General features: G+C 39.1%; 1 protein-coding gene across 9 annotated transcripts in view; it reads left to right on the forward strand.

Moving 5' to 3' along the window:
* Nucleotides 1–16,324, forward strand: part of MGA (MAX dimerization protein MGA) — a 59,250-nt gene that overhangs the window by 21,543 nt on the left and 21,383 nt on the right. For 4 of the 9 annotated variants that reach the window (XM_063159062.1, XM_063159067.1, XM_063159060.1 and 1 more), the window contains 11 exons: nucleotides 1,920–2,048; nucleotides 3,436–3,534; nucleotides 4,076–4,719; nucleotides 5,368–5,725; nucleotides 7,025–7,248; nucleotides 8,125–8,265; nucleotides 8,676–8,751; nucleotides 10,093–10,625; nucleotides 12,101–12,398; nucleotides 14,089–14,712; nucleotides 15,333–15,629. In XM_063159062.1, the coding sequence (XP_063015132.1) occupies nucleotides 1,920–2,048; nucleotides 3,436–3,534; nucleotides 4,076–4,719; nucleotides 5,368–5,725; nucleotides 7,025–7,248; nucleotides 8,125–8,265; nucleotides 8,676–8,751; nucleotides 10,093–10,625; nucleotides 12,101–12,398; nucleotides 14,089–14,712; nucleotides 15,333–15,629 (3,423 nt within the window). The remainder of the gene's footprint in view (nucleotides 1–1,919; nucleotides 2,049–3,435; nucleotides 3,535–4,075; nucleotides 4,720–5,367; nucleotides 5,726–7,024; nucleotides 7,249–8,124; nucleotides 8,266–8,675; nucleotides 8,752–10,092; nucleotides 10,626–12,100; nucleotides 12,399–14,088; nucleotides 14,713–15,332; nucleotides 15,630–16,324) is intronic. The other 5 variants (XM_063159065.1, XM_063159064.1, XM_063159066.1 and 2 more) reach the window with 5 other exon arrangements.

The raw sequence follows: 16,324 nt of genomic DNA on the forward strand, positions 1-16,324 counted from the left end.
ACCGGAATTGCAGGATGCTTCAGAAAGAAGGGAATCCAACTTTAAGGTGTTAAAAGGAAAGTTCCTGCTGGAGCACTGCAGTGCTATGGGATGCTTCTTTTAACTGGGCTGATTTGAATCCCTGACTATATTCTTGAAAATTGAAGGCACTGTTGTCATGTTACCTATTTCAGGTTAATCAGCTGCAGCTGATGAAGATGAGAAAGTTCTTATAGTTCTTCTTTTCTACTGTTTGCTTACAGCAACTGGAATTTAGCAGTGCTCTGGAAGTGATAGAAATTTTGAGAAGTGATTATTCACCTGTTGTGTATGGTGATGTCTTTATTGACATAATGCTTAACTGTTACCATTTGTTCTCCTCTGGCTGCCTGCTCCTGGCTGCAGTCATTCCATTTTGCACTTCTTGGGCTCATCCTCTTGGGCTTTGTCTTGGGTGTTTTTTACTTCGTGATCCTAAACTGAAAAAATAGATTTTCTGCATGTGTGATGCTCTTATTTTTCTTTTAAGGGTAAAACAAAGATAGGCTTGCTTTTGCAGGTGGCAAAAAGGAGAGTAAAGAAAAATAAACTCTATACTCTTTAAATTTTATTTGAATAGAAAAAAATAAATTAATGGCATCTTGACCCTTGTCAGTCGACATATTTTGATACAAAACTCGAGACTGACTTAATTCTTGTTTTCCCTATGTAGATATGAAAATTACATCTCAGTAGACTGCCTGTGATAACAGTATCTGTTTAAATAACCGTGCTTGAGATTTGTTTCATGTCAATTGTTTTCAGGCTGCTAGTAATCTGGTCACTGTGTTTCCACTTGTGAGCATAAATGTGTACGGCCAGCACAAGGTTTCTGCTGTATGTGCAAATATAACTTTGTGTCTTGAGCCTTGTCAAGCCCTACATTCTCAGTTTCAAGGTGCATACATTTAATGTATTCATTTCAAACTTGTGGGCAACAGCAGCAACATTTGAAAGTTTCTATAGCTAAAAGTCAAAATAGAAGTTCTCAGCTCCCAACTGTGAGCTGAATTTTATTGTCAATGGTTTCTTGAATTCAGTATAACAATATTTCCTGAAAAGGTACAACATCAATTTTCCTAGCTTATACTTTTCTCATCACTTCTGTATCTATATTATTTCTGCCATTGACAAAAATAGCTTTTATTAGCAATTAAATCTTTCAATATGACTATTGGGGGTTGTTAATGAAGGAACATGTTGATGCTGCCACAAATGATTCAGTGCCTTTAACAACACAGATTGTTTAGTTTCTTTATAGCCATTTTTCCCCATTTCAGGACCAGGTGGGTCCTGAAATCGCTGCCTAAACTCATATCACAGCAGTCAAACACACACACATTCTTCAGAGCTAAAAGGTGGTTTCTTGTCTCTTATTGCTGGTTGAAGCTGATGTATGTGTGATGTATGTTCTTGCTCGAGTTCAGCTCAGTACAAAAGGGGATGTGTAAGTACTGCTGGCAGGCTTGGTAACTTAGGGATATGAAGTATCAGTCAGCTGGGTTGGCTTCAGAGAGTAACTCTAGCCTTTAAAGGTGTAAATGGTGCCGATTTATTCAGAAAAACAGATAGAGAGTTTTATTATGAGATTTTTTACAGCACTGGCACAGTGGTTAATAAATTTCTGTGAAAACTTCAGTAGCAGTCAAAAAATGATGAAAAGTAATTCAGTTTTTTTCTCAAATTTCCATTGTGTAAAATTTCTTTAATTTATACCTGCTGTAAATCCAATGTAAGTAACTGTTGTGGCAGTAATGCTTTTTTCAAGTCTCTTAAAATGGTGGGGAAATGCCAGAAAAGCCCATGGTCACTGAACGGTTAATCTTTTAGTGAATATCTTGATTTTCTTTTTTGTAACATCTTGCTTCCTTGAGACATTTACTGTTACTTATTTCTTGTAGTGGGACTGAAGTTGAATTCTGTGGACCCAACAATGAGCATTGATTTGAAATACTTGGGTGTGCAACTTCCTCTCTCGTATTCAAATTACTCTCTGTGGAGCTATCCAGGTACCAATCCCAATTCTCCAGGTGGGTGGAATATGAATTTGCTGTAATCTCAAGTGCCACCTTTTTATTATCAATGAGGAGAGAATGGCTATTTAGTTCAACTTAGTATCTAAAGAGATGAAAATGATACTAAAATGACAAAATAGGAGAACTTCTGTAGATCATTTTGTGGTTACTGGGCAAGGAGTCCTGAGTAATTGTGGTTGAATTATTTTGAGGGTTCCCATTTTGTGATGGTTGTGATCCAGTAATAGCATCTGTCTGTTTTATACTGACCTCTCAAATTGCTCAGAAAAAGATTAAGCAATCTGAATTTGTCTGATAGTGCTCACATAGCAAACAAAAAAAAGTTGTCTTTAACGGAGTTGAGTATCTGAATTTTCCAGAAGAAGGCCTTGAGATGCCACATGGGGCCTACCCTATAACTTCATGATAATTATTTATTACAAAAGTTGTGACTGATTGTTCTTTTAAAAATTTGCTTGGTATCCAAAGAAGTGCATTTCTCATACTGTGAATCATACTGTGACTGTGGTTCTCATACTGTTGGTAGGTACTGTAGTCAATAGTGACTGGATGGGCAAAGTGCAGCTTATCTTATATGCTTATCTTCTACTTAACTGTTTCTCCCACTGTAGTATTCTGATTACTTAATGTCTTTCTTAATCTACTGCTTTTAGGAGCTGGTAGAGGCAGACATTGAATTCCAGATTGTTTACACTGCAGGAGAGGAAGATTCAGTTCAGAAGACCTCAGTCAATTTAGTGTCAAATGCAATTATTTCTAGCCTAAGAATATGTTAAATGGCCACACAGATCCCTGTTAGTACCTTTACATTCCATCTTAGCTCCCACAGTTGATGCTATCTTGACAGAGATGTAACTGCCTTTTGTGGTTATTCACTGGCCATGCCCCTAATAGATACTCATCTGAATTTGACAGAGCAGTGAACATTAAATGAAGTTTCTGCAGGTGTTATAAAAGCCATTGGCCCAGCTGAGAGGAGAGAATCAAATTACTTTTCTTGCTGTGTGAGGCTGTAGTATGAGCTCAAAACCTGCCTCTTCCATTTTAGCCTGCTAATTAGTTGATTGGCCCATTAGACTTTCAGAGCCAACTGCTTTTGCTCAATGCCAAGGAGACCAAAACAGAAAATAAAGGAAACACTTTATGTGTGAGCTTGCAGATGCTTGGCCATAGAGCAGAACTCTACAGGGAATTTGGCCTTCTCTTAAGTATTCTGTTAACTAAAAAAAAAAAAAAAACAAATAGAAAAAATTAGGTTGCTTCAAATATTTTGATTTTGCTACTGTTCACCTATCCCTGAAAAGGAAGAAGCAGAGTTTGCTAAGACACTGATGCAATTAAACTTGGTTCATAAACTCAGGCTAACTTTCTTCTTTTCCAGATACTGGATTTTCTTTTGTTTCCAGGACAGGAAAGACAAATGATTTCACAAAAATCAAAGGCTGGCGAGGGAAACTTCATGGTGCTTCTAGAAATGAAGGTAAAAAAATGTAAAAAGAGAGAGATCAATGTACATATTTCCAACATGTGGCCATTTTCCTGACCTTTCATGGACCTTGCTGTTTGGTATTTGTGTCTTAGTAAGAGATGTATTTTTTTATATTGAGACTGTTACGATTAAAGAATTTTTTAGTACTGGTTTCATAGTCAGAATAGGGATTAATGAGGGAAGAGAGAAACTTTGCTTTTTCTTTATTAAACTTCCTTTATATTGACCCATGAAATTTCTTGCAGCTTACTTTTAACTCCCCCATTCTGCTGAGAAGCTGAGTGATAGACTGGCTTGGCAGACACCTGGAGTCCAGCCAAGGCCAGCCCACCACAAATGCAGGTGTAAGATCTCCACAAAAACAATTGTGCAGGCTGCTGGTTGTATTTCAGAATGGATTATATTTGGTGTACCTATATTATATACTATACTTGTGGAAAGTGCATTTTTAGAGCTGTATTTATGTATCCTACCATGTTTGATTATTATAAAATTTAACTTCAGCAGGTAAAAGTACTCTCCATTTATTTAGGTGGCAGTTCAGAAGGTTCATTGAAGAATCGCTCAGCGTTCTGTAGTGACAAGCTGGATGAGTACCTGGAAAATGAAGGGAAATTGATGGAAACAAGTATGGGATTCTCTTCTGACACTCCCACTTCTCCTGTGGTATATCAGCTTCCCACTAAGAGCACTAGCTATGTTCGAACACTCGACAGTGTTTTAAAGAAGCAGTCCACTGTAATTCCATCAACATCTTACACATTGAAGCCTGTTCCTCCATCATCTACCTCTAGGAAAACAAAGACTCAAACCAGACAGACATCTACAAACAGTAAAACAAAATCACCTTACAAACCTATTTTGCCTTCACCTTTTCCTCCAAAGCAGAAGCAGAACTTGCCAGTGTCTGGGGAGAAGTCTGCTAAGCCTGCTAGCAGTTTGAGTAACCAAGCAGAAAGTTTTGTGCTGCCAACTGTGGATGAAAATACATTACCAAAACAGATCAGTTTGCGTCAAGCACCGCAGCATCACCAAGCACCTCGTCCACCAGGTTTGTCTAAATCTCAAGTGAAGTTAATGGACTTGGAAGACTGTGCTCTCTGGGATGGGAAACCACGGACCTATATTACAGAAGAGCGAGCAGACATCTCTTTGGTAACCCTGCTTACAGCTCAGGTACATCTGTAATAGTTTCTTTCTTATCTGTGCTATTGCTTTTCTTAATCTGTCCACTAAGGGATGTTGCATAGTGATGCAGAAAATAGGACTGAAGCTTCTAAGGATCATGATAAAGCATGAGATTCCTTTGTGGTGTGTCTTTGCAGTGAAACTTGAGGGGTGCTGAATTAGCAGTATGGGAAAAAGCTAATTGTGATAATAATGTGTTGATACAAATTATTAATAATTAGAATTGTTTAAAATTCTCACCACTGAAATTTGAGTTAAAACAATTCTTATTCAGTAACTGCATTTCCTTGCTATTTTCATTTTGATGTTTTCAGTTGAGCTAACCACAAGAAAATCCTGGTCATGTAACCTGGTTGTCCCATGATAACTTTTGCTTTTTTCACATCCTGCTTATTATCAGGATGGTTTTGCTGTCTCCAGTTGCCTCTCAAAAACCTTCAAATTGAAACTCTGTTCTGTGGGGATTTTGGGGTTTTTGTGGTATAGACAACAAGTTTTTATACATAAACAATGTAGCTCGAGGCATTTTCTAAATGAACTTTGAATAGCAATTTTGCATATACTTGATTGCATTTTACTAAAATATTCCTCTTTTGAAAGTTTGAAGTTTATGCTTCTTTTAAAACTTTTTTTTAGGCATCTCTTAAAAGCAAACCTATCCACAAGATAATAAGACGACGAGCACCTCCTTGCAACAATGATTTCTGCCGACTGGGTTGCATATGTGCCAGCCTGGCCCTGGAGAAACGTCAGCCCACCCATTGCCGCAGGCCAGACTGCATGTTTGGCTGTACCTGCCTCAAGAGAAGGGTCTTGCTGGTGAAGGGAGGATCAAAGCATAAGAAAATGATGAAAAAGGCTGTGCGTGGAAGTCTTGTGCTGTTTGGAACACAAGGACAACAGCAAGAGGATGAAGATGGGGAAGAAGAGGGTGATGGGGAAGAAGAGGAGATGAAGCAGAAGGATAGGAAGAAGAGAAAAAGGGTGGAATACAGTGAGTATTGGTGGAGATTACGTACAGCAAAGCACCAAACTTCATGGGCATTTTTTCTTAGGATGTAGTAGTGATGCCATTTCTAAATCCTGTCGACGGAAGGAGACCAGGACATCAATTAGATCATCACAGGCCAAATTTTATTGATCAGTACAGCAGCTTAAATACAGTTCATAATGAGCTTCATACATATTGCAAAAGTTGAGCTCAGGATTGGTTAGTTACATATCAGCAACTACGCCTACTTGTGCATTCTTATGGTTCTACTTTTGATACTTTCTACATATTCTCAGGAAGAATCTCTCTTCCCTGTCCTCATGTTGCGGCAAGGGCATTCTGTCCTTGCCTGTCATTGGTCACTGACTGCTGACTTCTCTTTTCAGCTTACTGACTGCTGACTTCCCTCTCTCAGTTTAACCAGTGGCATTATGTCAGTATGGCCTTTCTCAGCTAACCAACTATTAATAAATCTCTCCACAAATCCTGCTTACTTACAGGAAACAATATCTTTTTTCTTTTTAATTCTTACTTATGTGATCAGCATTTTGGGCACTGTGTCGTTATTTATTGAATCAAATGGTTGGAGTTTCTTCTTGGTAGTTTAAACTCCTGTTCAACTCTCCAAATGTCTTTAAAAATTAGACTGTGATGGATATGGGATAATTACTGCTGTCATTGTTGGTAATGTTCACTGTTACAGTGCAGTTATCTTTCCTTGTGAACAAGTCATTAGAGCTGCATTTTCAGTTGCTGTATATAGCTGGACTTCCTTGGAAGTATAGCTATTTGTGGTAATTTCAGATCTGGCCTAAGGTATGCTCAGAAAACCAAATTGGTAGAAACTGCCTGTGAATTTACATTTTCAGTTCTTTCCTAAAAATATTTTTAGCAATAGCTAACACAAAATATTATCTGGTGTTCTACTGGAGTAAATTAATTCATCCATATATTTCCAGTATACAGGTCTGGGTTTTTTTTTTTTTGTGTTTTGCAATTTTACAGTAAGCAGCATCGGTGGAGGTCACTTATTTTCAGTGGGTTTTCAGATCTTCTATCACAGTAGAAGTGAGAAATGAGGATTAGTGTACATTTTTACTTTCATTTTTTTTTCCTTGTAGACAAATCCCAGTCACTTTTGACTAGAATTTGACGCAAGAAAAGCATCCAGAAGGATTTTCTGGCAGTTTGGATTAGTGATTGCTGCATGGCTAGACCTCAAACTCAAACAAAAAATTCTGTTACTGCTGTGTTAGATGGTGTTTTATTTGTAAGTAATTTTTGTTTTTTCTTTTTTTTCAGCTATCTGTGATTCAGAGCCAGAACAACCTGTTAGGAATTGTCCATTGTGGGTGAGGGTGGAAGGTGAAGTAGATCCAGAGCCAATTTATGTCCCAACACCATCTGTTATTGAACCAGTTAAATCTATGGTACTGCCCAACCCAGAGGTCTGGCTTCCTAGTAAGAACAGATCTTCCAGTGGAACAAAACCAAGCAGAATGTACATTCCTAGACCCAATCCAGTGGTAAGAGAAAAAAAAAAGATGCATGTTTTTCCTTGTACTGAAAACTAAAACAAATACTGCCAAAAGCCTCTGTACTAGACAATTTTAGAAAAGTTTGAGGTGAAAGCTTAGGACTGATTGCCTATAGGTGTGTTGATAAGCTAGGATGGATTGATTATATATAGAATATTACTATGTTCATCTTCTGTTGAGAATTTATTATAGCAGTATGGAGATGGTGGAAGGTGATTATGATTCACTTACAGCCTCATTTAAAAATACAGTAATATATGCTATTTTTGTCAAAATTTAGTCCTGTTGTGTTTGTTAAAGTTAATAGCTACATAATGTAGCCTATCTAAATATGAATTACTTGCAAAAAATGTTGGGATACAGACACAAAGTGTTCAGTGTAGTTCTGGAGGGGTTTCTTTTGTTTTTTGGTTTTTTTTTTTTTTCTTTCTTGAGGTTTCACTGCCAGTGTTCTAAGAATCTGGCTTTGTGTCTCCCCTCACGTTAGTATCAGAGAAAAGCAACAACAGCAATAGAGGAAAAACAGCTGTAGAGTGGAGTGTAGTTATATCTGAAGAACAAGCATACCAGAGTAGCTATTTAATGTATACCAGATAATGGTAAACAATGCATGGTGCTTAGGATTTGTTGTTTCACTTAGAAGAATATCTGAATGGGTTTGAATCTCAGGGAGCTGGTGGTGGCTGTGAGATGATACTGAGAAGGCGGATCTAGCTTTAAATGCTAGACTTTTCTTTTGACCCTTACTATTGAAGCATTTATTTTGAAGTTTTTCAGAAAGCAGAGCTGTTTTGTGAATCTGATGTGCATCCGGAACAGAGAAAAGAGGGTTTTGTCTCCTTTTTTTTTTTTTTTTTCTTTTAGATTCGAGAGGAGGACAAGGATCCTGTCTACATGTACTTTGAAAGTTTAATGACTTGTGCGAGGGTGCGAGCCTATGAGCCCAAGAGAGAGGAGAAAAAGCAGCAAAAAGACAAAAGTGATTCACAGATTTGTAGTGTAAAGGTAAGAGGTCACACTGTAACTAGTGTGTATTATAGAATAGGCAGAAATGTTGAAAGTGGTGAAGTAATATTTTCCCCAGAGACTCCTACGTGACATTGAGGGCTTGATTTGCTTTTGTTGGTGGTGGGGCTGTGGAACATGGAGCCTAAGTCACTTTGCAGTGCTGGGAAACTTACTCTGTTACTGTGACATTACAGTTTCTTGGGGAGATTCCTGTCTGCAACAAGTGCATTATTATGTAAGGCTTAAATGTTAAATGTGAATAGACCTCTGCTAAGATGAAGCCTGTAACACAGTCAAAGACAGCATATTTCTATCATTTGAGGTGACCTCGTTAATTTTGTGCTGTGACTTTTAATGTGTAAGTAAGATGTCTAGGATGAATATTTTCTTGTATTTCTTTCTTCCAGCAGGAGCATGAACCAGAGCTTCAGTCTCCTGAAAAGGCAACCTGTGAGGTAGACAAAGACAAAGACGCATCAAGAGGTAAGAGCTGATCTGGAGTATAATTCCACTTGGTAGTTACCTGTTTTTGTAGTATTTCTTTAAAAAAACAGTAGCTCCTGATGAAACAGAAGTATGTTTGCTGGAGGAGTCATTACAGTTGTTAATAAAAATCTTATGACATGGATACAGCTTCCTGTTTTCTTAGCAGCTGGAGAGGGACACATGGAGATACAGCAGACTAAATATCCAGTGCTTGCTGCTGCTCTAAGTGTAAAATGACCAGTGCTGCCAGTAGCTTGTTTAGCAATAAAGTATAAAACTGCAGACTTGTCTTCAAGACAGATGATTAGATACTTGGAAAGGAATGGAGATGAATGGCTTTGCTTTGTCTGGGTATTTTTTTCTCCCACTTTTTTCCCTTACTATCACTTTGTAGTCACTGAAGAATTAAATATCTAAGTAGCACTGGGAGGATGCGATCCTCATGTTCTTCACATAGAACTGGTTGGGACAAGGAATTGTTTGATGTTGAATTTGTTTAGTTCAAGTTGAAAAATTGAAGTTTTGCTGTGTTAGTGATACTGGGTTTGAGTTTCTAGCTTGTGAAGAAATAGGCTAGACATCCATGTTCTCTTTCCGTCTGAAGCGGCCCAAATCGTGTTACAAACCTTAAATGAGACATATACTAGAGGCATTGTGTCATCCACTTATGAAACATATCTGCCTTTTTGAGCTGATCTTTTTGCTGTTTAATGTATACGACAGCGCATGCTACATTTAAGGATGGGAATGGAAAAATAATACAATTAGTTGAAAATGGTGGTGCATTAGTAGGTGAAATTAAAATGGCCAGGACACAGGGATCAACATCCTTAGTTTTGCAAAAAAGAGCATTGTTGCTCTAATGACAACAAAAGATCACACTTCTGTTTACATATCTTCTGCAAAAGACAGTTCTGCTAGTGGCATGTCCCCTTATGCCATTGTAGGACATGGGTGCTTTTCTGACTCAAAGAGAAAAGTGCCATCTCTTGAATAACCAGTGATGCTTTCTACCATGGTGGTGTATTTGGAGAATATTCACCCATGTATTGAAACAACCCGGCTTCGTTTAGCTTGTGATGCAATGGGATACAACATGACGTGGTATGGCTGCGGGGATTGAGCCGTGAGAAATAATTACATTAGTTTTGCAGTGAGTTTTTGCTTGTTTGTGAAGCTCTGCAAGGGAAGGTGATGCTTTGAACAGTTCTTGTACTTTCTGTTGGCCTGCAGTTGAGCTGAACTAAGGGTGGAGGTATGGGCAGAATGAAATTGTTTGACTATCCAGGTGCTTAAAATGCCATAGTATTGCAGAAACCTATTTCAATTCTTTCTCAGAGAAAAGCTGGTGTTCTTCCCGTAGTGAGGGGGACTCTTTCTCCACCTCCTATGTTCATCACACCACTCAAGGTGAACCAACCAAACTTATCGAGATTATCTCTGACTGCAACTTGGAGGAAGATCACAATAAGATCTTGACCATCTTATCACAGCATATCAACAGTAACGCACCACAGTGCCTCAAAGTGGGTAGCTTCACTATTGAATTGGCTTCGGAATACAAGGCCCAGGATGAGAACCATCCTTCTGTCTGCTCCTCCAGAGTGAAAATTTCAGTGCCGTCCTACCAGGACAAGGACGAGAGGCCTGAGATCCCTGTCTTGGAGACTCCTGATAGCACAGTGGCAGCGTGCAATAACTCAGAAAATGTAAAGGTCACGCGAGCAGACCCAACGGACAAGCTGGAGGAGAAGCTGAATGAGAAGCTGCATGGGGGCAAAGGCAAGCCTTTTTATGCAGGGCTTTCTCCTGCAGGAAAGCTGGTTGCCTACAAATGCAATGCTAATACGAGCCCCTCGGGCTTGATTCAGGTGGGTCTCTCTGCCTTTACTGTGGAGATTAGATGCAGTTTCATCCAGTACTATCCCAGAACTCCTTGACATGGAGACCACTCTTTAAAACGTCTTTTGCCTATCCAGATAAGAGTTCTTGGTATCTGGTGGCATTCCTCTCCATAATCCTTTCAAGATTTACTCAGTAACAGGAAATCTTATCAGAATCCTGAAATCTGATGGTTTAACTTGTCTTTTTGGCAATTTGGGTCTTGTTGACCCAAGTGCAGAATCTCTTTCAAGATCTTTTCAATTCTTTGTCAAACTCCCTGAAGGTGCATTTGACACATAGTGCTTCTAAGTGAATGATTTTATGAGTCCACAGAAAGAATATTTTCTGGGGAAGTATACACTGTGACAAAACTTTAAAATGAAAATGTAAACATTATAAAATTGCTTTTTGCTACAGCTAACTGTTAATCTTCACTAACAGCCTTAATCTTCTTTGTAGACTATATATTTTTCATCAAGAGACTTTATAATCCTAAATTCACAGGGTCTTTTTCCTGCAGTTTTATGTTGCTGACATGATGTTAAGAATTAGTAGTAGGAACTATGGGATTAGGATGAAGATACTTTTCTTCCATCATAGCTATTTGTGGTTATAGTAAAGCCACTTTGAGGAAAATCATATGAATTAGAAAATCAGAGTAAAATATGTTTTCATGACACCTTGCAGATATGACACCCTCAGAAAGAGAAGCTAGTGGAGAGAAAAAGGTGAGATTTCTTACCTTCAATAAAAGTTGATCAATAAAAACTACTTATTTAGTAGTGCCTTAAATACATTTGGCTTTTAGTAGGTATTATCAAACAATGTGAAAGCAAAATGCAGCACTACCAAAACTTCCCATTGTCCACTAGGCATAAAGCCTGACAATCAGCAAGATATTCTGGTTTTTTCCTGTGCAGTCTGTTACCACTGCAGCTTGGAATTTTAAGTTAGGGAACTCATCATGCCTTAATTACAGTATCAGACAACAGCGTAGATAAGGAAAAAGTTGATGCAGCTTTTACAAGCTCTTTAAAGTTTTGTCTCAATGTATATGTCATCAATATTCTTTCTTTTGTGATGCTAGGTCTTAATTAAGTTTGAGAATTTTATCCAAAATTGTCCTTCAATTAGAGAACCTTTTTTTATTCAGGACTACAGCATAAGCATGGGGCAGGAAAAACAGGTGCTAGCTTCATTCTTACATAATTTCAGTGATTTCACATGTTCCTTGGACTCTCTGGTTTTATGTGAGTCTGAGCAGCATGTAAAATCTATATTACAAAGATTAAACAAGAGTTGTTTGAAGTTCTCCTGCGCAATGAGGAAATTAGGAATTCCAAGTCAGAATTGCAATGGTTCTTTGAAAAGGACATTTAGAAGTCCCACAGAATGAAACACTTCTCCAGAAGTGGTGAATTAGCGTTCTGTTCACGAAGTTTCCCTTTTCCCCTTTTTTCAGGTTAATGATAAAAGGTATCCTCAGGCCAAACTGCTTTTGGGACAGATGGGGGCATTGCATCCTGCCAATCGGCTAGCAGCTTATATCACAGGCAGGCTGCAGCCCACAGTACTTGATATTGCAGCCCTCAGTACTGTGATCTCCAAGGTAGCACCCAGTGCTAAAACTCCTGCTTCTGGGACACCATCAGTCCAGGGGCCCACAACATCAGCTCCTAAAACTACATCTTCCACCAGCAGTACTTCAACCCCCACTGTGACGACTCTGAAAACCCATGTCCCAGCACAGAGACAGATAGGTAGGTTGGAACTTATTACTGTGTTTTAAATTGCGTGAAGCTGAAGTACAGAGTGAGTGTACAGTGTTAATGTTGATTTCTGTGCAACAGTGCATGCTGCCTTTGGCTGCATTGCCTACCTAAGATGTCTCTGCAGTAAATAACCTCAAAACAGAAAGTTTTATTTTGACTTCAGAGTAAGATTACAGATGTTGACTATTAGTTGTTTTATTAATGCTACTAGTACATATTTTCAAGAGATGAGAGTGGATGGATACTCTCCAAATACAAACTGGAATTTTTGGAGTTTCTGTAATTTTTAATTGCTTTTCATCAAACACAGAATAACCTCAAACAAGTAAAGTACCACTAATACGTGGTTCTTCACTGATTAGATTTTCAGTTGATGTTGCGCTCATAATTCTTGTGATGGCCAAAGAAGTGTGAAGCAGCAGTGAAAGACAAGATGGTCCAAATCTGGATTAGTGAAACAACAGGTGTGCAGCCAATAACCACGCCAGTCTCTAATCTCATTGGATTTCACAAGCTAAACAGGGTTGGATTTAGACAGTTAAAAAAAAAAAAAAAAAACAACAACAAAACTGGAAGATTCATGAGTTACTTGTGTATCTGAGTTGGTACTGAAATGGTTACCCCAGTGTGGCAAGAGAGGAAGTTGCCCTTAACGATTGCATTTTGCATGACTTTAAAAAGAGAAGACTAGTACCCATCCACATAATCCCACACATTATTTAAAGATCTGAAGCTTTGCAAGGGAAAAGGATGTTTCCTGTGTCCTGGAAAAACTTTAATTTCTGATCGATAATCTATTATTCTTTCTGCCTAAATTTTCTTTGCCGTGTAAATGGGTGTGTTGTTTCTCTTGTCCTGTAATAAAACTTGTTGTTTTGTGTGTTTATGCAGTATGAAAGAGCTGGCTGTGTTTCATTGGTGGGTGAAGTCATTGCAACATATGTGATTTAAGTTAAAAGTACCAGTTCTGGCATAATCTGGGTTAAGAATGCTGTATGCATAAATAACTGCAGTGTTTAAGTTGGTCTTGGTCCATAATGTCTGTGTTGTTGTACTCATCTGTAGGCATCTGGGGTAGTGTAAATGCAGTATTCTGGTCCCTTGGAGGGTAAGGGATGAGGTAAAGGATCTTCCTAACACTGATTCATTTCCATTGGTTAAATTTGTTCCATCTAGTCTACAGTTGTTGGAATGTCAGTGCAATTAGAAGCGAAAACTCTGTATCCTTCCCATCCCTTTTCCCTCTGTCTGTGTAAGATGAATACAGTAGAAGGGGGATGAAAATCAAGAAACAGTAAAAAATGAAAGATGACACAAGCTGTTACACAAAGAATTTGATGTTTAGAAAATACTTAGAGCCCATTATTTCATTTAAATGTTTGTTTTCCTGCGCTGTTAGTTAGGATTGTCCATAGTTTCACGATGAAGGACAACCCTTCAAAAGCTGATTCTTTTGTGTATCTGGGAAGAAATGCAGTAAAAAGCTACAGTAGTGGAATAAGGCAGAGGTCTTTCTAACATGTAAGGCATATCCAGGACTACCATAAAGGTTTTGATTTAATTACAAGGTACATAGAAAAAGGAGGCTCAAATTCATGCTGAAATTACAGTTGTAGCAACTCATGAAATGCAAAGAGGAAATCTATTAAAATTTTGACCTGCAAGTTTTTATTTGCAGCTACCCGACCCTCACCTGGTGGTGTGTTTACCCAGTTTGTGATAAACAAAGCAGGAGCTCTGCAGCAGAAGGTTCCTGGAGCGAGCACACGCCAGGCGGCCTCAGGGCGACAGTTTCTGAGTATCAAGCCCACACCAATCACTGTTATTGCTCCTGTGGTTCCTTCAGTGCCATCTCCAGCTGTGTGCACAGTCACTTCTGCAGCCACTGCAGCTACCACCACTTCTACAGTTACTGTGGAAAGTACCAGTGTAGCGGCATCTACTGTGACCACTCCTTGCCAGACAAAAGCTGGTGAACCTCCCTGCTCTCCTCCTGCAACTGCAGTTACAGCTGCTCCTGCAACACCTGGAATCAGCACCTGTACTACTCCATCCACCACTGCTACTGCTACTGTGAACACAACAAAAACAACAGGGATTGTTGCAGCAGTAGCAGCTGCGCCACTCCCAAAACCTGTAGTAACACCACCAACTGTTACTTGTGCTGTTGTCACAACATCCACCTCTACAGTTGTACTGACAACAGCTGCAGCAACTACACCTGTGGTGACCACACTGACTTCCTCTGCTGCCTCTGTTCCAGTGATACTATCAGGAGTTAATTCAAGTCCTCCAAAAAGAGGTAATGCTTAGGTGCTTTGGATTATTACTGCACACACTTGTTTTTTTTTAATTCTGCTTCTTTTCACAGCTGTGATACAGTCTGTGTCTGGTTTAATTTTAAATATGAACTCACTTGCCTTGTCCCCCTTTCAAAAACAAGGTAAAAAGTCCTATTCATCACCCTAATGTCATCTCTTAAGTTACTTTTTGTATTCTTGTATGCCAGTCTGTGCTGGTAGAGAAAGGAAAAAAATGTAGCTATCTGGTCAGTGACTGGTATGAAGTGAGCGGGAAGCATCACGTCATCCCTTGACCTATAGACATATATAGCACAGTTATGACTGCTAGAATTTCATGGTTGGCACAGAGTTCAGGATTTAGGTTGGGAATTACTGTTCCTGTGTCATGGTTGAAAAATGTCAGTGGAACTACGCAGAAAAAACCCCAAACTGTTTTGACCTGGTTGGTTTCCATGTATTCTGTGGATAAAAAGAGAAAAACTTGCTTTTGAATAAATTTAAAAGAGATGCAGTTGTTTCCAAAATATTTGCACTTGTATTTATTAAGAATAATGCTTGATTTGTAGGCAGTCTCTTATTAAAGTGTTTTTTTTTATTGTAACTTGTTAAAATATTTCAGAAGATGCTGCTCCACAAGCTGCAAGTAAGACTCCCCCAAAGATAGCTCCTGGAACAGACAAACGTGTCGGACCTCGATTGCTGCTGATTCCGGTGCACCAGACAGCCTCTGCTCTGCGGCCACTGAACACGCAGGTGGCACAGAGGCAGAAGATGGTCCTTCAGCCCCTGAGGAGCCCTGGGGCTGTGAACCTGTTCAGACATCCCAATGGGCAGATCATCCAGCTTGTTCCCCTGCAGCAGGTTCGAGCTGCGGGTGCTCAGCCCAGCGTGCAGCCAGTGATGCTCCGCAATCCAGGTACGAAGGCCGGTGCTTCTTGCACGACTGACTGGTGTGTTACTCAGAAATGAGCAAGGAGATGAATGTCTCTGTGACGCTTTCACCTGCTGAAAGTAATTGAACAGAGTCCAGTTTGGTTCTGTGTGACTAGTTGAAGAACATAGTGTAATTATTCAGCTGCAATGCAGCTTAAATACCATGTGTATAATATTCAGAAAGTGCAGTTAATAGCTAAGTCCACAAAATTTGGGAGCAAGTAAAAGAGCCTGTGTGTATGTGTGGCAGCCATGTCCATTGTACTGTCACAACTTACAGGACTCGACCTGGTGATTCGAAAACAATTCTTGTTGGAGATTCTCTTAAAGAGAATGAGCTGTTACCCATGTTTCATTGGAGTGCTACTCAGTTTTTGTTAAGTTTTGAGGTTGGTTAGTGTGTTTACAGAAGGTATTCAGATGAAATGTTGTACTACAATACGGAATTGCCAGGTTTTTTCCTCCTTAAGAGTGTGAAAAGAAAAATAAGTGTGATTTTCAGCTTTTTTCTCTAGTACACAGTTGAAGACAGGGTTGGAAGAGTTAGAAATTGCAGGTTGGTGTGCTGTTGTATGTATTTGTAAATTCTAACCCAAATGTACTTTAAATGCAGGTTTACTCTTCTGTTCTCCCTGTTTCAAAACACACCTCAAAGAGAGGGAGTTAGAGTGGAGTAGA

This window comes from Melospiza melodia, chromosome 6, assembly GCF_035770615.1.
Source record: "Melospiza melodia melodia isolate bMelMel2 chromosome 6, bMelMel2.pri, whole genome shotgun sequence".
In the NCBI taxonomy this organism is placed as follows: Eukaryota; Metazoa; Chordata; class Aves; order Passeriformes; family Passerellidae; genus Melospiza; species Melospiza melodia.